The sequence below is a fragment of the Montipora foliosa genome, chromosome 4 (assembly GCF_036669935.1).
Source record: "Montipora foliosa isolate CH-2021 chromosome 4, ASM3666993v2, whole genome shotgun sequence".
In the NCBI taxonomy this organism is placed as follows: Eukaryota; Metazoa; Cnidaria; class Anthozoa; order Scleractinia; family Acroporidae; genus Montipora; species Montipora foliosa.
In genome coordinates, this window is record NC_090872.1 from 3,011,124 (window position 1) to 3,038,659 (window position 27,536).

At 39.9% G+C, this 27,536-nt stretch overlaps 1 protein-coding gene and 1 long non-coding RNA gene across 5 annotated transcripts in view; both read left to right on the forward strand.

Moving 5' to 3' along the window:
* Positions 1 to 25: 25 nt before the first annotated feature.
* Positions 26 to 21,444, forward strand: LOC137999539 (integrator complex subunit 13-like). The gene is made up of 22 exons (XM_068845331.1): positions 26 to 359; positions 3,374 to 3,448; positions 3,866 to 4,053; positions 5,210 to 5,290; positions 5,418 to 5,505; positions 8,773 to 8,898; positions 9,062 to 9,146; positions 9,306 to 9,413; positions 10,118 to 10,161; positions 10,259 to 10,304; positions 10,396 to 10,470; positions 10,560 to 10,663; positions 10,759 to 10,840; positions 11,793 to 11,869; positions 13,329 to 13,400; positions 13,871 to 13,956; positions 14,900 to 14,981; positions 15,756 to 15,840; positions 16,195 to 16,249; positions 17,282 to 17,445; positions 18,569 to 18,716; positions 19,529 to 21,444. Exons 1-22 carry the CDS (start codon positions 114 to 116, stop codon positions 19,560 to 19,562), a joined length of 2,151 nt encoding a protein of 716 aa, XP_068701432.1. The 5' UTR covers positions 26 to 113; the 3' UTR covers positions 19,563 to 21,444.
* A 3,494-nt stretch (positions 21,445 to 24,938) lies between these two features.
* LOC137999540 (uncharacterized) overlaps positions 24,939 to 27,536 on the forward strand; it is a 6,566-nt gene continuing 3,968 nt past the window's right edge. The window contains exons 1-3 of one of the 4 annotated variants that reach the window (XR_011122970.1): positions 25,027 to 25,076; positions 25,846 to 26,012; positions 27,000 to 27,185. This is a non-coding gene — a long non-coding RNA (uncharacterized lncRNA). Of the gene's footprint in view, positions 25,077 to 25,845; positions 26,013 to 26,348; positions 26,856 to 26,999; positions 27,186 to 27,536 lie in introns of those variants that run through there. The other 3 variants (XR_011122971.1, XR_011122972.1, XR_011122973.1) reach the window with 3 other exon arrangements.

Genomic DNA, 27,536 nt, shown 5'->3' on the forward strand with positions numbered 1-27,536 from the left:
AAAAGAGCCTGGATTTAAGACCACCAGATTGGTAACCACGCTTCCATCATGGCGGACGATATGACAATAAAAGACAGTTTATTCGATCCTGAAAGATTAAAGCGGTTCTGGTGATGGAAAAAGACAAGCCAACGCCCCCAGTGAAGAGAACAGTGATTGTCTTAGACCATAGCTCCAAATTTTTGGCGCTTTCAAAGCAACATATTGATTTCGATGGCGGCGGAAAGAAGGGAAAGGGGAAAAGTACTGGTACGACCAGTGGTGCATCGTCTGTTTTCAAGAGTTCGTGGACATGCAGTATAGAGGCTGCTGTTGAATACTGTAGAATTGTCTATGATATTTTCCCCAGTGATTATCTGGTAAGGAACAATCCTTTTTCATAATAAAATAATAACATGAAAAACAACAGCAACAGCTTAAGTAAAAAAAAAAAAGAAGTAAGAATAATTTGTTTGAAGATACTGTATATGAAAAAGATTCATTTATTGGAACTGTGGTCGATCCGTCAACATTTTCCACTCTCCCTAATTCGCTGTTCTTGCTGAATTTTTGAGTCTCTTGCAAACCGACTTCCCATAACACAGACCGACTTTTAGAGAGACGGGTCGTCTTCGATCGACAACTCAACTCGAATCGATCGGACTGAGTTCATCTGCCAACATTTGACAATGCGCTTGCCTGGTTTAAATCCTATCTTTCTAACCGGTTCCATCATGTTTCTGTAAATGGTAGTCTCTCACATCAGTTTCCCTTAAAACAAGGTGTTCCTCAAGGATCATGTTTGGGTCCTTTGCTTTTCACTATCTACACACGCAAACTGTTCCAGATTGTTGAAAGCCACCTCCCACAAGTTCACTGCTATGCTGATGATACACAGTTGTAGGTATCATTCAGCCCCAGTCGATCTGCGGATGCTGATTTTGCCATCAAGTCCATGACTGACTGTATCCGTGACATTGGGAGTTGGATGATTTCAGATAATCTTATGCTAAACGATGATAAGACAGAATTTTTAATTATAGGTACTAGGCAGCAGCTGGCCAAGGTTAACATCAGTTGCATTAGGGTTGGGTCTACTGATGTTTGTCCTGTAACAGTAGCTAGAAACCTAGGCTCTTGGTTTGATGAGCAGCTCACTATGTCAACTCATATTAGCAAGTTATGCGGTGTTGCCTTTTACCATCTGCATAATATCAAACGCATTCGCAAGTATTTATCTCGAGAATCAACGGAAATGCTTGTCCATGCATTTATTACATCTCGTGTTGATTATTGTAACAGTCTTCTGTATGGGCTGCCCAACTACCAGCTTAACAAATTGCAGAGAGTTTTGAATGCCTTAGCCAGGCTAGTTTATAATGCCCCTAGGTTTTGCCACATCTCACCCCTTCTTTGTGGTCTGCATTGGCTTCCTGTTAAAGCCCGGATACAATTTAAGATACTTACTATGAGATTTAATAACATTTAAATCGTCCTCATATAACCTTAGATCTTCAGGTAGTATTTTACTTTCTATGCCAATTGTTCGATCGAAGACGTTAGGTGATAGAGCTTTTATGGTAGCAGGGCCAAGGCTCTGGAACTCTCTTCCAAAAAAACTTCGTGAGATTACTAATGTGAACAGTTTTAAGGCTCATATTAAGACTTATCTTTTTAGGACTTTATAGTGGTGAGCAATTTTATATTCAATTCTTACTTGCATGCATATATATTATTTAGTTTTTATATGCATTATCATTTGTTAAATTCTTGTAAAGTAATGCAGTTGTAATGCGCAGCTGATCATACTCATGTTAAGCTGCGCACAATAAGTTCACAAATTATTATTATTATTATTAACATTTTCTACTCTCCCTCTTCACCGTTCTTCCTAAATTTTTATTAAAAGTCTCTTGCAAACCGACTTCCCATAACACGGACCGACTTTTAGAGAGATGGGTCGAGTTGGGTCGACACTGATCAACGACCCGACTCAAATTGATCTGACTGAGTCGATCCGCCAACATATTTCTACCCTGCCTATTAGCTGTTCTTGCTAAATTTTCAAAGATTTTTGGAGAGACGGGTTAAGTCGGTTCCTTACAGTAATTTGCAACCAAACTACAATCAGTGGCAAAAGTATAGTTGGGACGCTTAGTGTCAGAATGGCCTGAAAACCTCTCAGACGTCAGAAACTGTCAAAATTCCTCTGAAAGCTTCAAAATACAAGTCCCCCCCTCCCCCAATCAATGTTAAAATAGACAAGGAAATGTATTTTCACTATTGGCAACATTGTTCTGGGGGGGGAGGGGGGAGGGGGAAATTTTTTAAACTCGGTAAGAAAACCAACTCCAAATGGTGAGTGTCCCTGTCCCAAGACTTTTGCCACTGATTGTAGGTCGTTTTGGTTCAACCAAGGTCAATTTTGGGAAGGTACGAAACACAGGTCACAGGTCATTGTTTTACCAACACAGAAACAAACATCACCGTTTACGTAACGTTAGGCCTAAAAACGTTTGTATAGGCCTAAGGTTAGCTTAAATGAATGTTTAGGAAACTTTCTGTATTCATTTGGTAAAACAAAGACTCTGTGACCTGTGTTTTACATCTGCCCCAAATTGACCTAGGTTGGAACAACTTGACCTAGCTATAGTATGTACTAGATTGAAACAACTTGATCTAGGTTGAAACAAAATGACCTAGTTTGGTTCAAATTAACCTAAGGAACAAAATGACTTGCAACATAGACACAAGTCAATCGGATCAAGTCCACCCACCACAAGCTGACTCAGATTGGGTGTATTGGACAACCCTCATCAATTATTTTATAAAGTATATCCTTTATTTTTTGACCGCGCACCGGTAGCTCAGTTGGTTGAGTACCGGGCTGTCACGCTGGAGGTCGTGAGTTCAACTCTGGCTGGACCAACACTCAGGGTCTTTAAATAACTAAGGAGAAAGTGCTGCCTTTGTAATTACATCTGCAAATGGTTAGACTCTCTAGTCTTCTCGGATAAGGACGATAAGCCGGAGGTCCCGTCTCACATCCCTTGTTCATTAACTCTGTGGGACGTTAAAGATCCCACACGCTGTCCGAAAAGAGTAGGGGACAGTGTTCCCGGTGTTGTGGTCTGACCTTTCCAGCATGTGGTCGGCTTGGCAGGATTAGCTTGAAGGGCTTCTGTGTGAATGAGACCACAATTGTGTATAACAGCCAGAGGTCAGGCTACTTAGCCAAGTGCTGGAGCCTCATTCAAGAGATACTGTACAATTAATATCTAATAATAATTTTTATTACTATGATCACCTCCAACATTGCCTCCATAGCATGGCTTGTCCTCCTGTAAGAGAAGTTCACATTCCTTTACATGTGTCTTTATGTTGATATTTACAGATAAAGGTAGCTGTATCTGACAGTGATACTCATGTGTTGAATTCTTGGTCCCAAGAACAACAGTGCATTCCTCAGGTACTACATGTTCTCTGCATTTCTTGTAAACTGCATTAATGTAAGGAAGATATCAGAAGAAAATTTTTATTTTTATTTTTTGTAATACTCTAATGGGTAGCCTGAACAAAGTGTCATAATTGGGTAATATTTCTTGCCTAAATCTTTGCTTCAAGCCTTCCATGGCAATAGTATAACAGTTGTGATTACTTACTGGAAAATATAGACGAACGATCGACATTTCGGCCATATCACACGGCCTTCATCAGGAAACGAAAATGTAATGTAACGAAACATCGATCATTCGTCTATAATTTTCCAGTTAGTGAATTATTTTTGTTTTATCATACTCTCAACTGGATGACTGATACAATTCATTGTCATAGTTATGATTACTGTTTTTTATGTTATTTTGATTTACCTTATTAATTTTGTTAGTTACTCAAATCATTTGCTTCCCTGGGAGCACCTAGAGAAGACAATGAAGAAGAGTCTTCCGTAATGCATGGATTGACTTCTGCTGTGCAGTACTTGTGTGAACCACAAGTCCACAATTCAAAGAGTAATCACACAAATAAAAAGCTTGCAAGAGATGGACGAATCATCTGTATCACAAACTTAATAAGGTTGGAGTTATTAGTGTTTACGGTATTTAATTTATAATAATTTGAAGCAATAAATCTCACCTGATGATTTAGAGATCAGGCCCCACTGGTTCAAACAATGGATAGGGCTATCCGCCTGATTAATCACTATCCACTGGATAACTCAACCAGTTTTGCTAGTGTTTATCCTCTGGATAGTGTTTTACCTGGTTTGATAAACTTGGGCCTGGCTTTTCAAGGTTGTTGCAAGCATGGAAATCTATATCATAGCTTTTGCTGCTCTCTGGTTTAAAACCTACGGTTACTTTTTTTACTACTTGTAGCTTTTGTTGGGGCAAAATATATTCTTAAAACATTTTTTGGTAAGTGTTATAGCTGAAAAAACCTAAACCACTGTACATTTGGATATTTTTTTCTGGAAAGGATGAATGTAGAGTAATTTCTTCTTTCTCAAACATTCAGAGGCTGAGTAAAGAGGGAGCAGTTTGTGTCATCATTACAATCCTTCCATCTTTCACTTTCTTTGCGCTGAGATTGTAACCATCTGTATGAAGCTTAACTGTTAAAATTTCAAGGATTGTTTTCAATTTCCTTAAGATTTTCCACAGTTATGTAGAACTAGAGATCATTGAGAGAAATGCATGTAAATTATTATAGTTACTGTATTATTAATATCTAGTCTTACTAAAATTACAAGGATTGTTTTCAATTTCCTTAAGATTTTCCACAGTTATATAGAACTAGAGATCATTGAGAAAAATGCATGTAAATTATAGTTACTGTATTATTAATATCTAGTCTTACTAAAATTACAAGGATTGTTTTCTATTTCCTTAAGATTTTCCGCAGCTATGTAGAACTAGAGATCATTGAGAAAAATGCATGTAAATGATAGTTACTGTATTATTAATATCTAGTCTTACTAAAATTATGTCAAAGACAAATTGTACCAAAGTGCAAATTGAACTACAACAGTTATACTTTTGATAGCATAAGGTTAGCATGTTGCAATAAGTTAGTTATTACAAAGGATGGTTAGGGGGACCCTTTTTAAGTATTAATTTTAAGTCTATTAAAATTTTTAAATGTTTACAAGAACTGTAGCTGTTTTTTTTGCATACTGTAAACCTTTTTTATTCAAAGTATCCTTTTATTTTCCTGCCATTAATTATTTTAGTGAGGCTCATGTGCAGACATTGATAGCTTGTGTGAGTGATGCCCTTAGAAAACAAGAGAGTGAAACATCATCAAGCAATAGGTAAAAAAGTTGTATTTTCATTGCATAAAAGACTATTGATTGTAGGAGACCAGCACTAAAGCACAGTTTGGTATTCAAGTTAAAATTTTACAAAGGCTTTTTACATTTCCTTTGAATTGTTTTGCAGTATGGTGCAGTTAAAGGTCACTGATCTAATCTTTGTGCATGTTCCTCACACTGGAGACACTGGAAAAATCACAGAGAAAACTATCAAGGTACACAAAGAAAAGTGCTCCAAATCTCAAAACTTCTGATGGGTCCTCAAATGTGACGGCTGAAATTGCCTGGCGTTCAACAGAGCAAACTGTGCAAGTAACCCTGTTAACAGGGAAAGAGTTAGACAGACAGGCATTACGTGCCGCAGAACAATTTTCATATATGAAAATTCGGCCCAAAGATGAGATTCATCCAATCAGATTGCTACGATATGCAATTCGAATTTCCATAACAAAAAACATTTGCTGCTGGGTGGACATTTTGACCAATAATTATTATTTTGTCCCAGGGGTTGGGCATTTGAATTTTTTTTAATGAAAATGTCAAAATCTCCACCCCTTGCCCGACCCCCCCTCCCTGGGGCTTAACATTGATGGGTGCATTACATGTGGATGCACACCCAACTTTGACATTCAACACGAAGTGTCTTTTTAAGTTCAAGCATTAGTTTTATGCTACCTATTTCCAATAATAAGGCAAGGATAAAGGTTAAGCATTATTTTTTTCTTGGGTTAAACTTCAGCTGTTTATCTTAACTTGAGGTGCTGCATTTGGGGCACGCTTTGTGGCGTTAATTATCTGTATGTGTATTTTGAGACATGAGTGATCTTGACGTTGGGGAGAAAAACACAAGGATGCTTTTATGACGCTTATTGACATTGTGCACCTAATTAGGGTCCATTATGGACGTACAGGGGCCCATTTCTTGAAAACTTTTCAGGTCCGAAAAGCCATTTGTAAAACTGTCAACCGCTTGTTTTGGAAATTCGATCTTTTAACATGGTTTCCAAGGCAACATAAAGCAAACTAAATGTGAAGTTTGACGACTTTTAATTCCTCTCTGTTCTTGAATTGTTACACACGAAAATGGCCCTGTATATGTAAAATTTAGAGAGTCCCATGCAAAGCACCTGTTACCAGAGAGGCATTCCTTTATACATGTAGAATTCTACCTTCAATGGCATTGTTATTGCTTTTCAGTGCAGATTTTCTTGGGAAAATATGTAGAGCAGTATTACAATACTGTATAACAGGAATCAACCAATACTTTTTTCATGCTATCAACTGCCATGTTTTTTGTATTTGCCTTCTATTGTGGTGCATCGAAAAGGGATGTTAGACTTAAAAATGAAGAGTGTGATCATAATTACCATAGCTTTAAAGATTTAACCCTAAAAAAGATCAGATTAGATGCTCTTTAACAGTCATTTAAAGTGCCCGTAACCTAATTTTTCTCACTTTAATAGTCATCTGAATCTACACATATCTCTTAGACATTTTTCGCGAAAAAAAAAAAAAATTGCGATTTTCCCAAAACGCGATTTGAAAATGAAATTAGAAAACGTTCAAATTTGCCGCTCTTTTGGCTCACCATTCGCCTTAGTCTTCTATCGATTCTTTCCAGTCACAATACTGCTGTGACGTAGATTAAGGAACACGTGACTTCAAGTGAAAAAGGAATAATGATATAAACAGTATAGTAAGGAATAATTCCCTTGAAGATGACTAAAAGATGCATAACCACTCAATGTAACAACACAGCTGATCCTAAAAAAAGAATAAGTATACGTAGGAATCCTTCGACTCGCAAAACGCAATACCTCAAAAAAGAAGGAAAAATGGCTGCAGATTTTGTCTTGGTAAAAAGAAGCCCGGTAAAACTTCTTCACTGTGCTAGATTCACTTCAAAGAGTATGACTTTCAGTATTGTATGGACAGCAAAACGAAAAGATCGTTGAAGGCGGATGAGATTCGCTTACAGGAACAGACATAAGCGTTGACTTTAATTCCCTCGCGAGACCTTCCTTATCCTCTTGCATGTTCTTTTCTGTAATTTTGTAGCCATTCCTCGTCTGCTAATGGTTCTTCCACGTAGGGTTCCGTATAGTTCTGGGTTTCAGTGCTAGCGCTGGCTGACTCGTCGAGACTGGCAACTACTCGACTCAAATTCTTTTTTTCAAATCGCAAGTTTATTCACTTCCAGATTCAGAGGCACTTTCCTTGATGATAAATAATTATAGGCATGATTGATTTTTTGTTTACTGAAAAATACCAAAAACGATCGCTGAGGGATACCTTGGCGTTGATTAGTAAGAAAAGATGAGACCCACGCCAACAAGCATTCCTTAATCTACGTCACAGCGAGCCCGTGAGGTCCTGACCAGCAGAAGGGGTGTACCAAATAAAAGTAGGACAGGGTTCTTACGCATCTTGAAAACTCTTGAAAACCCTTGAATTTTGAGAGTACATTTTCAAGGCCTTGAAAGTCGTTGAAAATCTCTGCTCTTCATTCCTGGTCCTTGAAAGTCCTTGAATTATTTCTGACCCACATTTTTAATCTTTGAAAAGTGCAGTAAAAATAATCAGCCACTCAAGTCATGTCATACAAACAGACGAGCTGTGGGGTCGAGAATGGTTACCAGTGCCTTTGCATTATTTTCATGCATGTACGTTATGGGAAATGACCAAGAATTGTACTGTCAGACTATTTCCATGGGTAAATTCTTTGATGTAATAACAAAGAGGTCCCTGAAATTTCAAAATTTGGCCCTTGAAATTCATGGAAAAGTTCGTAAATTTTTGGTCTGAAAAAGTGTACGAACCCTGGTAGGATTGAAAAAATCATAGAAAATTCGCCTCTTGCTGGAATTGAGAAATTCTTTCGCCAAAGTTCATTTTTTAATATGGACTTTCGAATAGGAAAATAAACCTTTTTAACTTACGGGCACTTTAAGGCAAGCAGATCCTCTTGGAGACAGCAAATTTCCCTCAAGGAAGGGAGTAAAATTCTATTTATTTCAGGCTGGGTAGCCTGCCATTGACTAGTCTAGTGCCTCATTTAGTTACTATTCTTAATCACTTCCTGTAAGATATCCTCAAATAATCGTCTAATGCAGAAGTTAGAGCAAAATCCCAAGTAGTTTATAGCTTTTGTACCCTGCAATAAATGCCAAGCACCCCATTTATAGGAGGTAGCAGTGATTTTGTGTTGGATGTCTTCCAAAAGATGAGCACCTCATTAAGTAAGTGGAGGTATTAAAATAATTATTTTAGTTTTTGCATCCAGGTTGTCCTTTGATTGACTGACACCCCGGTCACAATGTGGGCTCTGTTCAATTGCTCACTTGCCTTTACTGAACACACACTTTATGCTGGATAGGCTGTGGTAGACTTGTTTCCCATTATGCCCTGAGTTTTTGTGGTGTGTTCTCTGCAATGTGATTAGGTGTCATCCCCTCAGTTCAACGTGCAACGTTATTTTATAGACTTCCTCGTCGCTCTCGGCCACTATTTACTCTTATAAAGCCTCCCAGTTGGTCAGCAAGTTCAGTGTTATGGCACAGAAGCACTTTAACTTGAAGTCAACAACTGTTACAGGAATTCCAATGAAGGTAATGATTTAATTTTGTGGAACTTCTTGAACTTTAAACTTTAAACTTTGTTGAATTTGTTCCACGTACAAAATAACATCAGCAACTGGAGAAGAAAACAGGACAATGTCCCAATTGATATTGATATTGAGAAAGTAATAAGTTTGGTTTTTGCCATTTCAAGGAAGAGCAACATTCTGGAAGCTCAGCTAATTATGATGTGGAAATAGTTCATCCTGCTGAAGTGCATATGGAGCAGACTATTGCAAGTAGGTCGCTGCTGTTGTTAATTTTTTTTTTCTTTCTTTTACAATTTGGGTTTTTTATACATGTAGATGGTGTCAATTAAACTTCTCCCAGAGTTTTTAAGCTCCAAGCACATCAAGAAATACATTTAATGCTAACATTTGCAAAATTATAAATTCCAGATCTGTTTTGTGTTGATGACAGCTTACCCACCAAAAAAGAAGGAAGTGGAACTTCCAAGGATACAGTTCACCTGAAATGGTGCACACCAAAGACAACAGCTGCTCCAGGTAATTGCTGCATTCAGTTCCAGGGCATGACAAAAAGGTTGTTTGATAGCCCAGGGCTAGTGGAACAACGTTTCGGGCTAGAGCTTTTTTATCACAGGTTGCCTGACAGGCAACCATCATTTGAACACAAGTGTGGCATTGCTGGTAGTTTTTTTCTGATGCAAACTCCTGAACAGACGTAAGTGTTTAGCAGACAGTTCAAGAGAGAAAAAGGAAAAATACAAATCTTTATGGTGCTAGCTCTTCAGAGGCTAGTGCTAGAAAGCTGAAATTATGTAGTTCTCCTCAGAGAAGTCTCTCCAAAGACCTGATTTTTGGTTTGAGTGCTTGGCCTCTGAGCTCCAGACAGCCTGTGGGAGGTTTCTCATTTATCTGCTGGCAGTTCTGGTGATAAATAAGGATACTAAGGGTGACAGTTGTGACTCTCACAGATTTTCCCCCTATCTAATGCCAGGCAATTTTGCTCGTCAGTGGAGGGGGGGGGGGGGGGGGGGGATAACTGCAACAATGCGTAAGCCATCAAACAATCATTGAGACGAGTTTTTAGCATGGTGAACAAATAAATCCATAGTGTCTGTGTTTATGGGTGTACATTTACATTTTTGTAAACATTTAGCTGCATAAATTTGGGCAAATATTTTGATAGAAGAGAATAAAAACAGCTACAAGAAAGTGTACATACCAGCAATGTATCGTTTTCTTAGAACTTCAAGCATGTATTGGATGTTACCGAATCACCCCAGTCGAGGTAGGTACAAAATTATGATTCATTTTTCTTTGTTTGAATGTGTCTCTTTGAATTATTAAAATTAATTTGATCTCTAAACCAAATTTTCTTGCCACAGGTTAACAGTAGACCCACAGCCTGTCTCATCTCATTTCTACTTCAAGGTACAGTGTGCAGTGTTTTCTATAATAAATACCCATACCAAAAGGCCACATTAGTACAAGAATACCCCTTATGCTGATATCTGAATGTCAGGTCGACAAGTCATGTTAGAGCAACCTAAGAAGTCTGGCGGGAAACTTGTCTCACATATTTTGGCAAGCCACGGAGGTAAGAGTAAATTTTCTAAAAAAAATAATTCTTTTAATTTTTGTCCCTTATTATACATTTTCATGTGACTTTTTAATTTTTTCTCTCAGGTGACATTTTTATCCATTGTTTGGCAAATTATCGCACTCCAATGGAAGATCCACCATCAATAAGTGAGGGATGTGGTGGGCGCGTAACGGATTACAGAATTAATGTAAGTTGGAGGGGTTGAAAAAAAATTTTTTTTAGTTGTTTTCATCAAAGGGTGCGTGAAATGTATTGATGGGAAGCTGTTTTGTTCATCAACAGGATTTTGGTGAGTTCATGAAGGCTAACAGACTTTCGCCATGCTCTTGGAATAAAAAGAAAACCAAATCACCTCTTGAGAAAGGTAACAGTCATATCTAATTAATTTTCTTTCTGGGTTACTTGGCCTCTTACCCAGTCCCTAACAGCAAAACTCCACAGCTTCGACTCCAGGGCCCTAAGATCCATTAAAGGTGTACGCTGGTTCGACCATGTGTCCAATGAGGTCGGAGCTTTGCAACACAACCGGCTAACCCAATATCCTGCGCCTTGAAGCCCAGCGCTGTGTTCGCTGGCTCGTCCACATCCTCCGCCTTCTTCCAAACCACCCTACTAAAGTTGCATACGGCCAGCTGGCTGGCTTTGCCCCCGCAGGTGTCCTCGACCGTGGGTGGTACGGGAGCACACTGGGTTCGACTGGTGGGCTCTACACCATTCTGGCGAGAGGTATGTTGATGATGATGGTGGTGATGGCTCCTTGTAACTGGAAATAACAAATGGTAGTTTGATAATTCCCTTTCACAAAGTCAAAACTCATAGGCTTCATCTCTTGGAATATTGATTCGTCCCTGCCACCCTCTGCAATAGAAGTAAATTCCTTTCATACTGTAATGCCAGTGTTATGGTGTTGTAAGTCAAAGTAGAAAAATGCGCCTCAATCAAAAATAGCTCCTACGTAAACGTTGTTTTGTTTTTATTTCATTTAGCCCGTTACCTCGTCCATAAGCTCCAAACTCTAAAAAGAGTTTTACAATACCTTTAATGAGAAAAAAAGATTACAGCTACTATGCGCCCAACGCTTCAAATTTCAAATCCACCAGCCCGAACGCTGCCCCAAAACGAGGCACTCGGGCCAGTTAAGCGCATAGCACGACTAAGGAGGACTTATTTGAACTCATTTGTAAAGAACATTATTTTACTTTCAAATAAGTTCTGGCCGTCTGAGTAGCGTTTTTGACTTCCTTTCTTCAATATTATGGTTTGTGTAGCAGCAGTTTTTGTCTGCGTGGTAGTAAATGTTGCGCTTTCACTGCCAGGTCTTGCAAGGTTGGAGCGCTGTACGAGATACTGGCCCATGGTTATCAGTGAAACTGTCCTGGGTAACCTTATACAGGTTGGTGAAAGAATCTCCTAAAATTAATGCCCCTGGTAGATTTACTATCACACTTGTTCAAGAGATCCTGAAAATAGAATGCTAAAAGTGGTCCCTTTAGAGGCACTTCAATTAGACTACGAACAGTCCCTTTTGGCCGCGTAGTTATTCAAGCGCAAGGAAAAGACTTGCACGAGGAAAAAATGGCTTGAACTGAATAGGCGGCGAGGGAGGGACTTCTCGTAGTGTACTCTTCAACCTCCAGTTTCAGTTACACATTTGATTCAAATTCAAGAACTGATTGGCTTTCAAGGGACTACTTAACAATTAGACCCGTAGCCCGCAAGGGCCCGCAACTTGTTTCGCAAGTTCACATTTACGTACTTTTCTTATGGTTTTATTGCAAAAGGTACACATCACATGCATACATAAGCCTTTGACTTCAAAAGCGATTCTTGGTTAGTGAGAAGTACGAATGAATCCGTTTACTATGATTTCAACTCGCGCTTTCAGTGCATTTTTTTAAAACTACATTAAGCGACAAAATTAGTGGAGACACTGTACTGGAAAGACCACAATTACACCCATTCAATGTTGGTAACATAAAGAAAACATTGTTGGGGGGGGGGGGGGTGGGGCTAGATGGACAAATCTAGTAGAGGGGCAATTGGTGCAACATTCCTAAAAAGGGGTCACTTTCTCAACCCTTTTGTCGCTTATTGTATACACGAATAGGGCAAAATTGGTAATCGTATTTTCTGAATCCAATTTCGAACACGTGTTCTCTAGTAAAATCGTTTTCAAATCATTATATTAAGGGTGGCTTTTAACGGTGCAAGCATTAGCACAAGTGTATCACGCAAATTCAGTAGCGTTTTTATTATTTCAACTATTTGTTGTCACGTAGACACCAATTAATAACATGTCGATGCGTCTGTTAATGTTACTTGTCTCTCTAGTTGCGGCCTTGGTGAAAAGTAGCCTTTAAGCGCACACCAGAATAGAAATAGACTGAAGAGTCACTGGAAAATACCGGAATATTTCCAAAACCCACAGATTACGCCACATGTTTGCTGAGTCAGATTAAACAACCAATTTAGGTGGTAGAATTGAAAATAGCAATAATCCCCAAATCAAATGAAGAGGTGTATTTTTTACGATGTCGCCTCGGTGATATTCGGAAAAAATGTCAGTGCTGCTTGTAGCTCCCACGAGTCTACTAAAGATCAGTGGTAGAGCATCCGAACTAGTAATCGGAAGGTCGTAGCTGGTTTGACTCCTAAAAAGGAACGCTCGGATTTTTCCGAGTATCCCCGAGTGACGACCGGAAAAATACATCATGATCTCTTCATTCCAATCACCGGGGGTTCAGTAACTTCTAACATCTCTTTCATTACGATCCCCAAATCATATATCGCTTTGATAGTGAGGGCTTCATAAAATGGAAATGGTCGTAATTAATGTTTGTTTTGTTTGACAGCTGTTGGAGCCCCTCCCATTTCTGGTTATGAAAGAAGTCATCACGGAGAATGACGTAAAAGAGTGCAAAAACGTACGTTGTCATTTCATTAAGTTAGAACTTATTATTGTGGATCGTTACAAATCAGAAGCACACGACCCTGAAGCGTGTAGGACACCAATGTTATGCCCAAATATGGAGAAAAATAAGATCAAAGCTGCACGCGCGGGAAAATGCACCAGCCACGTTACATCCAAAAAAAGGAATTTTTTGAACAAAAAAACGCAGCCCTGAAGCAGAGACAAACGCTTGAAGGTCATGAGCTTCTGTACAAATATATTAAACATCTGTAAGCTTTCGGGGCATGCATGGTAACCGATTTCGTGCGAGAGAGTCTTAAGTGTAGCCCGCGAATTTAACTGTCTCCTATCGTTTTCCGAGTGGAACCCTCACGAGTCTCGGCATAATTGATTTTCGCGATATCTTAACGTTGTACGAGTTCGGTTTTTGTTTGAAAATTAGCTTTCAATGCCTCTTACTATCTCTTTGGTTTGTTGCGTCAGGCGATCTACAGATTACAGGCCATGGAAAGCAGAAGTGATCCGCTTCCTGTTTCTATGACAGGTATCAGGGGAAAAGGCCCAAAAAGGTAAAGGCGTATGTTATTTGAAAGGTTTGGGGCAATTGTGTGGGCTCCTTGAGCACTCGCTTTCCCTTGATATGTTCCGGGTTCGATTCTTGGACACGGCATAAATTGTGGGTTCAGTATGTTGCTAGTTCTGTTCTCTGTTCCGAATGTTTTTCTCCTCGATCTTCATATGAAACAAACTAACCTGCCCTGCCAATGACACTTCTTACAAACAAATTCTTTCCCTCATTAGTACTTTCACGGGAACACAAGAGCCCAACAAATTGACCTGCTTCCAACTAATTGGCTTCATAGGTCATTTGGTAGAGAATTGTACCAGCATCGCAGAGGTCATTGGTTCGAATCCGGTTTGAGTCACGTGAATTATTCAGGTGGCTTTGAGACAATTGCTTAAATTGTCCAGAAAAGTGCAAGGGTCTCGTCTCCTTTTCACTTCTCACAGTCGTAGAAATACTTACTGCGAGCGCAACTCGAAAAGTCTGGGGCTCTGGTAACTGTTCTACATTCCATGTAAAATCCCGAACTTGATTTATCTCTGCACGTGAACGAGCATCTTTCCTAATGCTCCTGTTGTCGCTTACAGGAAGGACAAATCACGCATGGACTTTTTAGTCCGAGCTTCAATTTCTCCTCAAACTTGAACTGAAGCACCTAAACCTAGCAAATCCTAGGAACGCACTGGTTTCCTGAACATTCCGCGACAAAGCATCACTGAACCCTGACGCACCGACTATCTCTTAATTCGCAAAGTACAAAGATCACGAAGTCTTAGACCACCTCAAGTCGGAACCATATTTCTTTCGCCTTCAAACACTAAGCAGAAGTTGTATACCGTGAGGACGGTGACGACATCACAACTACATGTACTAGCCTAATACTGTCGACTAAAGGAAAAAGTATTGATTATTTTTATTTTTATTTATTTATTTTTCTTTTTTTTCAGAGAAGAGCAGTACCGTCAGGTCTGGGCTGAACTGGAGACTTTCCTTGAAGCAGCAAGCAAAACATCAAAGATGCACGAAAAGGTGACGTTTTGGAAATGTCGTGAAGGAAATTTTTAATTCTTAAAAACTGAGCTACGGATATCAGATGTCAAGTATTATCATTGGCTCGCCGGACACAGGCTATCAGTTCATATACCTGCTGTACCTAATATGTTTGCAGCTCTGAGAAAAAATGGCCGACAAAAGCCGTTTTTGGACCAGAATTGACCGAGGCAGATATCTAAAATCAACATGGAAGAGTTGTTGATCCTGGAGTTTTTAACAAAACCATTATTCTACTCAGGCTTGCTGGATACAAAATGTTATAACCAACGAGGCGCGTATCTATCACTTCATATCCAGCGCGCCCTCGTAGAATAATTGTTAATAGGGAGTTTAAGATCTACGACGCCGACGTTGACGAAAACGTCACCTCAAAATATAACGCTGCACTATCGTAGGTTTCTCGCGGTTTGGCCATCTCCTTCGCGTCTTACAATGTGGCCGAAGTATCCTAAAAATAAATTGGTACGAGCGGTTTCAGAGCAAAAATAGAGAACGAAAGATTCACATTTGAACGCTCACGTTGACGTCAAAACCTCAAATTTGGTGATTTCACGTCGTTGTTGTGCAGGGAACCGCACGTTTATGTGCTAAAATGCGTGCCGCACGTGCAGCACGATTATTTTTCCTCTTTTAACCAATGATATTGTTGTTTCGTGGCGTTCTTGTTGATCACCGCGTCGTAGATCTTAAAGTCCCTAATTATTAAGAGGAAGGAACTCGAGGATATTCTGAACGTTCAATTCGCGTCAGGTTCTAGAGTGTTTACGTGGAGCAAGTCCTTCAAGCAGTGCCACAGGTAGCCCAAGAAGAGACACACCCACTGATGAAATAGAAGGTAAGTAACTTTCTCTTTACAGGAGTTCATTTGTGCAGTTTTCACATTAATGACATGTTCAATCACTTTGACCACTCATACCAAACACAGACAACTTAATGAGCCAATCGGAACAAGTGACAGAATGAGATATGCAGCGCTGGAAAACGTTTACGAGCTTTTTGAAATCGTATCGTTTAAAATTGATTGTCAAAGTGCTGTTTTTTGGGTAATGCGAGTTGAAAGAATCTTCCTTCCGTACTTTACTTTTTCTCCTCCCATAATTTCCGTCCTCGTTTCCTTTAATCCTGCGTGGGCTTAATCCCTCCTCTCATGAGTACCTCTTAAATGTTTTGCGTCTTGTTTTCCATGAAGGCATATCTCAGGCAAGGCTATCTGAGGCGTCCCTCTCTTGGCAGGAGATAGACAGGTCAGTCGTGGCATCTGTTATTGCATTTGATTCAGACGGATTCATTTTAATAGACATGTGTAGACAGAACGCAGCTATACACCTTATTCCAAAATGGCCGCCATTTTAGTATTCTTTTGTTTCCATGCAAATTGGCCCTTAGGGCCTCATTCAAGGTTAAATATTCTTGTGAATTTTATGAAATAAGGTGTATGATAACGAATCTCGTTATTGGTTCAAGAAACAAACGCTACAAGAAATGTACAACGGAAACAATGTCACCTAATCCTAAACACAGCTGCGTCCTTTACTGGTCCAATGAAATAAGAGGTTAATTCCACTATACGCCATTTTACCATATTTGGTCAAGAGAACGCGAAAAATATGAGACGGTAATACATTGTAGTGTCCTGGTTTGACCGGTTTAGAACAGAGCAAATACGGACGGAATGGGAGTTTTATTTAGCTTGTCATCGCTTGTCACTTGTCATTTTGTTTGTCCAGTCAAGTAAAGGACCTTTAAATCGCTTCGTCTGTGTTGTTTTCGTCATTTCCACGCGCCTTATTGTACTACGATAAGATTCTCAGTCAACGCAGGAAGAAGCCAAAATACTTGAAAATAGTGTAATAGTGGAATAATAAATCCCGTATTGAAAGGTTTAACATGCAATACGACGTCCGTACGTTTTGTTCATTGCTCGTATTTCCCCTCATCCCTTCGGGACTCGAAAAAATACTACGCAAATCGCAAAATATCCGCGCGTATTATATATATGTTAAACAATTCAAAAAGATGTATGTAAAGTACTACGTCGTATCTGCTTTTTAAATTTTAAGCTTTCTTCTGTTTTGTCCGTTGTCGGTTTGTTAGAAGGGCTCATTGCAGGTGCTCCTGAAAAACAATGTTTCTTTAAAAAATTGGAAAGAATCATAGCGATAAAGTCAGGCTTTCAGGATGAGTAATTTTAGATTGCTGTTATTACCTCAGCCGGTCAGTCCATCCTCTGGAGTCCTTTTGGCTTTACTTACTGTTAGACTTCATTGCTTTATTAGATACCAGAGCATGACCGAGAGAGAAAAAACGGACTTCAATCGCGGAGATACAAACAATGATCACTTATTCAAAAGGAGTCTCAGCTCGGCAAGCTCGGAACAGGCGCAAAAAAAAATACGGACCGATAGTCAAGCAATGCCAAACAAACAGAACGGAAACAGAGGTTAGAATTTGACCAATGAGATAAAGGACCTTTTTGTCTGTAATGGATGTTTTGTCTACGAATTGATTTATTGATTGTCTGCTTTTTTGGGGAGTCAGGGTGGCTTAGCGGTTATCAACTGTGCCTTCCACATTTAACCCTCGGCCCCGAGTTCGTATGTGGGCTGAGTTTCAGTCGATCTCAATTTGACTCCGAGGGTTTTTGTCCGGGTACTTCGGTTTTCCTCCCTCATCAAAATCGACTCTCGGCAGGAACCCATGACCCGGAGCTTACAACTCTACTGTGTTCGTGTAACGGCGTTTTCACAGACCGATTTATTTTTCGATTGAATTTCCCGCGAATGAGACTCCCACAGGAGCCCGATGACCATTAACAAGAAATTAAGCTGACGTCATAGGGTCACCGAGCCGGAACTGCCTTTGTTTTTTGACCTAATTCGCGGGAAGGGCTAGTCTAAAAATAAACCTACTTGTGAAAACGCCGTTTCACAGACGCTGTATGGAAGTTGTACGCTCCAGATGGGCTCCTGCTCTCAGTCAATTTCATCCGGCTTTGCGCCGATACCCTCGACAGGGATAACCTATGGTATTCTTCCCTTTCTTTGAAGTGAACGAATAAAGTTGGTATTAATATATAGATTTAGCCAAGTCTAAAAGCGGAGCTCCCGGGTTATTTATTCGTGCAATAAGTTAACCTGGCTTAAGCTTGCGATCCAATCGAAACCCAGTACTTGGTCAGCGGTCAACTTTAAAAAAAGCTGACCTCGATCAGCTCTAAAATCGATCCCACGATATGGTCACATGATACTGTTCACATTGGCATACATGGAGGGGTGGAGGTGCAGTCTCACAGATGGGTTACCATATTTTCTTACCCATGGTGCTCCGCGCGTGCGTCTTCGGCACGCGGACCTCCTTGGTGATGATGATGATGATGATGATGATGATGATAATTATTATTCGAGTGACCCACTGGGTGGTGTCTGGCGTATTGACTGGTTGCTTGAGTGATTGATTGATTGATTGATTGATTGATTTATTTATTGATTGACTGACTGATTGATTAATAGATTGCTTGTTTGATTGTTTTTTTATTGATTGACTGATTGATGGATTGATTGCAGGTGCTGCTATCTCTTTGCTGTCAATGTGGAACAATAAAATGAATGCAATTGCTGCTTCGCGACACGAAGAATTCGCTGGAAGACTCCAGTCAACAGGAAACAAGGCTGATTTATACACAACTCCGGTGGACACAGGGAGTAACAGTAGGTAAGAGGACACAAAGCAGTCAATCAATTTAAAACTTAATTACTATAAAGAATTTTGGACACATCATCAGTGTCCAAAATTTTGAATTCCAGAGATCCTGGGTTTCAAGACACGTTCTGACCACTGGTTGAATATTTTCCTGGTAGTCCCTGGTTGAACGTCTTGGCTTCACTTGTAAATAGCCAACTGGTTTCCCTCTGGCCAGTTGGGATTCTTAACAGTTAGGTTTGTTCTCTTCTGCATGTTCTGTTGTTGATTGTGATCTGTTGTTGTTGTTGTTGTTGTTCTGTTGTTGATTGTGTTTTATTGGCCCTCAAAAGCCCCTGTGGGGAGTGGTCCATTTATGTATATAAGTTGCGGTTACACGGGGCACTTTTACGCCGGTAAATGACCCTTTTACCACGGGGAAACTGCATTTAGGGCGTGTGACCGACCTTTCCCAAGGTAAATTTCCATGCATACGTCAAAAAGGTCAAACGAAACGCTCATGACATTTAACGTGTAAGTTAAAAGGGTGTTTTAATGCCCGAGGTACAAGAGCCAATCACGATACTGATGAAGTTGTGATTTAATTTCCCGCCAATGAATTGCGTGACATTTCTTTTTACCTCGGTAATCTTCTTGTGACCTCTGGTTAACACGGTACACTAAAACCCAAGTGAGAGGCACCGCGGGATAATTTACCATGGGAAATGGCATTTATCATGGTGTGTGGTGTAACCGCACCTTATGTATGTATTGTGCTGTGAAACACATCAACTCTTCCGCTTTGCTTCATGGATAATTCGCATTTCTTGTTTGTTATTTTGCAGTGGGAGAGGGACTCCAGTTGAAGAGTGGTTATAAAGCGGCAACCAAATATTTTCTTTTTACACTTTTTACATCTTCGTGAAGATTTTCAGATCTTATTGCACGGAATGCTTCCTTAGTAGGGTGCTTCGATGAAGACACTATTTCATCCACTTTTTGACCCGCGGGTCCTGGGTGTGTAATGAATGTAAAAAAAAAGAGACATCGGCCATCAAGTGCATACAAGTAATCAATTTCATGGGTCTTTTGCAGCTGGGGATCACGGGATACAAAAATCGCCACACTGAACAGCCAATTGCGCACTGGAACATCTACAACAAAGCAACTTAATCGAAGTTTTCTTTGTTTTAGATGTCCCAGTGCGTAATTTGCTCTCCACTGAGGCGGTTTTTGTACCATGTGATCAATATAGCTGCCTGTTTCCAACAACGTAACACGTGAATGTTATTATCAGGAGACATCTTGCGACATTTGCCTTGCCACCACCTTGGTTAATACCTCTCTAGTCTTTCTCTGCAAACACTCGTTTTCTCCACATCGCTGTTAACTGAATCTAGACGACTTCGCGGAGCATAAGTTGGTTTCCCTGGACAAAAATACGGCTGCCATGTTTACGTTGAAAGCTAATCCCCCAAGCTTATGCAAAGCTTTCTTTCTTTGTGGAAAAAAGCATGGAATCTGATTAGGGGAGTGAAAACCAAGCATTCCTGCTTCACTGTTGAAGAAAACCATCGACGTCTAAGGGCCAGCGCTTACCAAGATTGGTAACATGTCATCAGAACGCATTATAGTGCATTCAAAGAAGCATTGCTAAGGCCTCTGTGCAAGCATACTAACTTGGAGAGTAAACAATTCCCAATTAGTGCCGAATCTAATGCAAATGAGGAAAATCTATTGTTTTCGCTCCTTTGCGTTAGATTCGGCACATGTAAAGTTCGACATTTGAAACGGCCCTTACGTGCTATCATCATAATTGGGAAACAATGGAACAAAAGGGGGTCAAGAAGCTGAGAACAAGATTGGAAGTAATTTCGGGAACAAGGAAACACAAACACATTTTTAGGGGGAACAAGGAACCCCCCCCCCTCCCCACCCCTACCCGAGGGCCTCATTAACAAAGATGGAGATAACGCGGATTTTGCAACAATTTTACGTTTCAATCAATTTATCCCACTATCACTGAGGTAGTCAGAATTTCATATTCAGGATTTGTGTTCTTTCGTCATGCTTAATTTTTGCGGATTTTATGTTCGTGTGTCCTTAAGTTCATTTTCCATCAGGAAGGTTTTGATTGACAATCAACGTTAACGTGTTGATGGTTGGGTAGGGTCAATCGAAAATTTCGATTTCTACTCGGTTTCCCCGATTGATTATCGGTCTCCGATTACTGCTGACACGAAAAAAAAGCGATCAATCGTTGCCCAGCTACGGAAATTGGTGTCCAATCGGTGACCCGATTGCTGCTAACAAAAAAAAAAGGGATGGTCTTGTCCTTACACAAAAACATAGCCTTGTAGTTTACAATCAAATTTATTTGAAGATTTTTCAAAGGAAACGCTTTTATCAGAAATTATTGATTTTTACAATAGTTATCTTCACCTTCCCACACGCGCCATCTTGAATGATTATGGCCTGTTATGGGTGAGAGCTTTGCCAATGCAACAATATGGCGAGGGCGATACGTCTTAATTATTCAAGATGGCGGCTCCTGGAAAATAAGCTGTTCTGAAAATACCTTTTTTCTGATCCAAGCATTTCTAAGAAATTTCAAGTTCATTGTAAGAATTGTAACTTCTGCTTTGAGATAATTCTTTTGTAGAGGTAGAGGTTTACTTTCAATGCCTAAGACTTGTAAGGATCTCGAAGGGGGAAGAAACATGTAAATTCTCAAAGAGGAATATCGCCTTCCATGTTCAGTACAGAGTCGTTTTTTCATTGTTGAGAGTATTTTCCATTTGCGCTCATCTTTCCCACTGTTGTCATTTATGTGCATTCATCATTGACACATTCACTGCTTGTTCTGTAGGAGCAAATAACTCTAAAATATTTACCCGCTTGTTGACTGACTCTAATCCCTGGAGAAATATCCACTATACGCCTAAACGAAGGGACTTCTTCAGCTATCACGACCATTGCGCCATGTTTGTCGTTTTCATGTTCAAACCGGATAAGATTTAATCCTCTGTAGCTCTGTATGGGAATGGCTTTCCCGTGAAGTATCGCTGACTTTATCCGCGAAGTTTGTGAAGAAATCTGCCTTTTCAGTGGTAACACGCGTGGTTGTTTCGAGTAAGCTGGTTTAGCAATTTGCCACCTTTGCGACATATTTCAGTCTCCAAATGGGTTTCAAGAATAAAGAACGTTGGTGAGGAAATAATATTCTTCAATAATGTATCACAGTTCACCTTTTTGTGAACTTACACGAGAGTCGCTTGAAAAACATCCGTTTTGAGTGGTATTAACTTCGAAGAAAATCGATGCCATGCACATCAAAATTGCTTCTGGTCTGGCTATAAATTAAACTATCTTGGAAAACGAAACTGCTCTGCGTTGCTAAGAGACGCTATTCTAATTTTGCAGGTGGATTTTTGATAGACTGTTGTGCGGTTTCTCAGTGTCTAAATTGTCACAACTGCAGGTGTAATCGACTTAGTAGCTGATATTGAGCACATGGATAATGCCCACGAACAGTCTAGTTGGAAGGCAAAAAGAACGCACAGTAATGAATTACTTTTGGGTGTTGGGTCGTCGCAAGAATGATTAAGTATGTTAAACGACAACAGCGCAACTGAATATTTTTTTTGTGGATTATCTCAACTTCCTTTACTGATTCCGAAAGGCAAAACAATCACTTTTTTCCTTTACAGAGAGCCAATAGGAATATCTTTTTTAGATACCTTTCTATCGCTTAATTATATTGCAAAATGTGGGAAGCTGACCTCTATTTTGGTTTGTTTCGTACATGGAAAAAAAATTTTGCCTCTCGCATCAACATTCACCCGTCGGAAGGATAGGGAGGCATCACATATAGATCAGTGGCCGCAAACGCGACGTAAAATCTTTCCAGGCGATAATGTAAAAGGGCCAACCTTAATCAGGGGCACCCAACGAATCTGTTCCTCACATTATCTGTTCCCCAGCGGAATCTTGCTGGCTGGCAAAAATACAGGTGTTTCGATTAGCTGGCTGGGAAATTTTGTTATTGATAGAGGTTTTGCCTGGGAATTACTGACTTTTTCTAGCACTTCAACCCGAGCTGGCTGTAGAAACTCTGAAGACTGAGGACAACTAAAAAAAAGAAAAAAAAAACCCTTTCCCTCTCCCACAGAGTAGTCACAAACATACGGCGGCTGGTCAGAGTGATTGCGCTTGCGGAAAAAACCTGTTTTGTCCCGGTTTTGTCGCTTTTGTTCGGTCGTTTTGGATCGAGGGATTTGAAAGCGCGCGGAATTCCTGGCTGGGAAATAGATTTGATCAGCTGGCTGGGAAACCAACCAATTTTATCTAGCTGGCTGGGAAATTTCTTGTGTGTCTTGCTGGGAAAAAGGAACAGATAATGTTTTCCCAGCAACACTGAAAAACACCTTAAAATGCCTTAATAACATTTATTTTCATTAACTGGGGTATAATAATACATTTTACAACAAATTGGTCGTTGGGTGCCCCTGCTTAATCCTGGATCTTCAACTCGAGGCTACTTCCACGCCCGTACGTATGTGAGTAGAGCAAATTAAACAAAAAATAATAGTAATAGTTAAGTTAGTGTAAGTTTAAGCCCGTTTCCATTTTAGCTATATTATGAACATCCATGCATTCACTTATTTGCATATGAGTAGCGTCAACTGTTTCATCATCATCGTTCTGGAGACCATTCAATGCCACTTCAAAGACAAATGTTTTTAAAAAAATGAAAAAAGGCAGATTTTTTCTTAGAGTTATATACTTTCGATTCTTTTGCAAAAAAATTGGATCACCTAAAAAATTGAAAAAGGAAAGAGAATTTGGGAATGCGTTTTTCTTATTGTCTAGTCCCCTGAGTGAGTGTTCTTGCATGGAAATGGTATAGAAAATCCGTGCTTAACAGTAAGACAAACTCAGCTATCCTTTAACGAGGCCATGTATGTACCAACGAATAGACCTCTTTCATAATGGCGGCGAAATAAAATATTCTTCTGTTTTAATGCTAATAAGCCTTATTAGCCTCGCTACGATGAGCAAATTTCAAAAGAATATTTGTTTCAAAACGAGGGCAGTAGGTCTAATTAACATAAATACAAAAGAATGTAAAGTTGGTCGCCATTTCTGAAAATGGTCCATATTGGTTAACGCTCGAAACGTTAGATTATGACCTTGAAAACCTAGATATTTATGAATTCCTCCCTTCTAAACGGGGATTCAAAGTAGCCGCTTTGAATATTAACAGTCTTACTGCTCATATCGACTAATTGAGAGTTCTACTTGCCGACAGACCTATTGATGTACTAGCTATTAACGAGACTAAGGAGTTCCTCAGGCTAAGAATTTGCTGGCTGGTTACTGAATAATGGAGGAAGAAAGAAGCAAGGAAGAAAGAAGAAAGAAGCAAGGATGGCACAGTCGGTTAGTGCGCGACCTTGGTGCAGGAGGTCCTGAGTTCGATTCCCGGATCTCGCATCCTTGTTTTGATTTCTTTCCTTTCCATGTAGCTAAGTAGCTTTAAATACCCGTAAAACGGAGCACTGGTGGAGAGGGGGGAGTAAAATGAGCGCACCGTCGACTTGAGGTTTGTCAGTTGAATTACTGTTACGAGTTATCGACGTTAAATATGGTTACTTTATTTTACTTTACTTTACTTTGGATGACAAACTCTAGCTGGGAATTTTGCCGAAACGGAAGTTTTCCTTGCTGTGGTCGACCCTTTGAATACCGATGCTGGCTGGAAAAAAAAATCACTTCCCTTCTGACTTCCTGCGTCTTTTGAAAGTGTGCTCTGACTAATTTTGGCTGGAGCAGTAAAATGACACCTAGTCAGGAAAGTTCAAAGATAGCGCTGGCTGTGAGTGATAACTATGAGGTGCACCGCAGGCTAGTGCAAAGTCGAGCGCGTGTATAAAATTGCCACTAAATTGATAGAAAATTGAAAGAGAAAAAAGGCATGTACAAACAACTCATGTACAGACAACTCGTTTTATTTATTGCGCGCGGATAGTACCCCATCTTAGTAGTGGCGGTTATAGTCGCGGAGGGGACTTTAGGAGGAGGGGAGAGGAACTGTAGGGAGACGGGAGAACCAGCATGAAAAGGGAAAAGGGAATATGGTTTACAAGTAGAACTGCTGTGTGCTTGTAATTATTCAGTTAAGGTTAATTGTTACCTACTTTTCAGTAGTGTGGTGATTGTGCTCTGATGGACTTTGTGCCTTGCTCATCTGGACTTTGCACCTTAGTTTACTGTGACGTTCCGTTCTGGCAGTGGATTGTTGTTAAAGGGAAACTGTCACGGGTTGACATGCGCAGTAGCATTCACTCTCTTCGAGACTTGTCACGCTCGACCGCCATTATGGAAATATCGGTAAGTTGAAGAATTCTGCATATATTTTGCATTAAATCAAGTTTATCTAAAGCAAATGCTATCTTCATCTGAAGCAAATTCCCCTCTGTCTTCGACCTTTCGTTTCCGCCCTGAGTTAATGCGTTTACAGACATGTCCGGATCCTCCGCTAGCGCTAGACGTCATTTTGAATTTGTGATTGCTAGTAACTTGAAAAAGTCAGGCTGACTTTTTCAAGTTTCGATCACCTGCCCTTTAACCGGCTCCGTATCCTTTCCAATTTTACTAGGGCCCTTTGGCCCTTGTAGATAAACGTTTAAACTCTTATGCGAAAAAGAAAAACAAGGTCTAGGGGTTGGGGATACTGACTATAAAGTTTCATTCCGTGTTAAGGATACATTAGGGATCTTTGGAATGGAAGTAGACAGTAATCTGGATTTTTCTAGTCATATATCAAATTTCTAATGATGAGAGGTCGTCGCCGAAACGTCATGTTTTTATATCGCTATTTTTTATTCTAAAATATATCAAATTACATGTAATAGTCAACTTAACGTTATGATGCGCTTTCGAAACCAAAGGAAAAGGTCAAGGTGAGCAAGAACTTTTTTCCGTCTCCTAGCTTCTGTGCACTGCATGTGTGTTTACCTCTTTTTGGGCGTCAGTAATAAAAGGAGTAACTGATGTTTTCCGATTGGGTGCTTCCACTAGGTTTTCAGAAATGTACAGCTATACAGCAACTTGATCTTAAGAAATAAATTTATTTTTGACCTTGGAATCGCGCTTTCAGAATTCCGACATGTCATCGATAACGACGCCGTGTTGTGGTCTTTGCAGCAATTAAGCTGTCTGTCAAACATCGATCTTCTGGCACTCTGTTACGTAAACCTCCAAGATCGTTTAGTTTAAGGTCTGCTAGTTTGGCAAGGCTACAAAGGTAGGGTACACCCTTCAAAGGTAAGGTGTGCTGGTACTAAATGTTCAATTTAGTAGTGTGTAGGTATTCAAAGTCATCAAAGTCACTTTTAGAGCCGTTTATACGAGGGAAAATAAGCCACGGCTTACACATTTAACATTTGTTTAACTAATTTTTCTTGCGCCGGTGGGGAATGTCAAGCTGTTTTGGCACCAGTTCTTGTTTCAATATCTTCTCCACAATCAATGATACATTTGTCCATGTCGATTGTCGTGTCACTTTCATGTTTCGATTAACTCGATGATCATCCAATCGATGCACCACAAACGACCAGAATAACACTTGCGTTAAAACTATAAGTAGTATTAAATACATATTTAATTTTTTTCATCTGTTTGCCTGTTTGCATTTAACTTGGGTTATTCAGTATCAAAAATACTGTACAAGAAAAAAATGATTGTCTTTATAAGAGAAAATAAATACCTCCTGTACCTCCTACTTGATATTTTCTAGTGTTCGTGACAGGTTATGAAAAAATAAAGGAATTAACAGCTTTCTTGGAGTTGTTGTAGCTAAATGTCCTAAATGGGTAGCGCATCGAAGCGGTGTTTCGCCGGCGCAGGATCATGCCTGCGGCAAACTCTGATTTTTCAGTCACGGTCCCGGCTTTTCGCCCCAACCGTTGCCGTCCAACTACTGTAGCTCACGTGCCATCTTTCTCACAGGCATTGTGTACCCCAATACGCAGTGATATGCAGCAGAATAGTTTCTTGAGAAACCCCTTCATGGTTTAAAATGGCTTTCGATTTGCCTTTTTTGTCGATAAATCATGAGGACAAATATGGACCATACGGAGATACAGATGTCGGCTACTACATTCATCGGTCTCGATGTTTTTTTTATTATGGGGTGAATTATGCATGGTTATTTTTGCCGCTAATTCTTGCGGAAACAGGTGAATGTAATTGTTTACTTAAAGATGAAAGCGTATGGCAAAAAAAGGCTTGTTTTGCTTTTTATCCAAACAGAGTGTCAGCTTGTCTCATCCGGGGTAATTTGGAAGGACAAACCATGTCGTCATTTCGGTGAGTATGGAGGCCAAAGGTGGCTATGTTGATTCGCGTTGCTAGACAGCATCGATCGTCGCTGATCATCAACGAACCCGTCAACTATGAAATTTATTCTTCACTGATATTTAACGGGCAGGCGATCAGGTAAGCATAGTCTATAAGAAAGTTTTGCAGTTGATGTTTTACATCTTACGCTTAATGTAATGGTGCAAACGTACATTGAGAATCTTTTACCATGTCCGCTCTTCACTGGTGGTGATATGGTTAATACTGTCACTTCTCACGCTTGTCAATCGTTGTTGGATCTCGTTTATTAATGAAATTCGAAGATTTGGTCGCTGACGACTCACTCACATATTTTGTGGCTTTTCCTACTCCAGGTGTTGGTGCCATTGCGGCAAAACACAAAGAATCGATTTCTCCTTGTGTTATTCTTATGTTGCGAGTAAATCTTCTCTAGACCAAAACGTTCGGTTCGATCACGATCTGCAATTC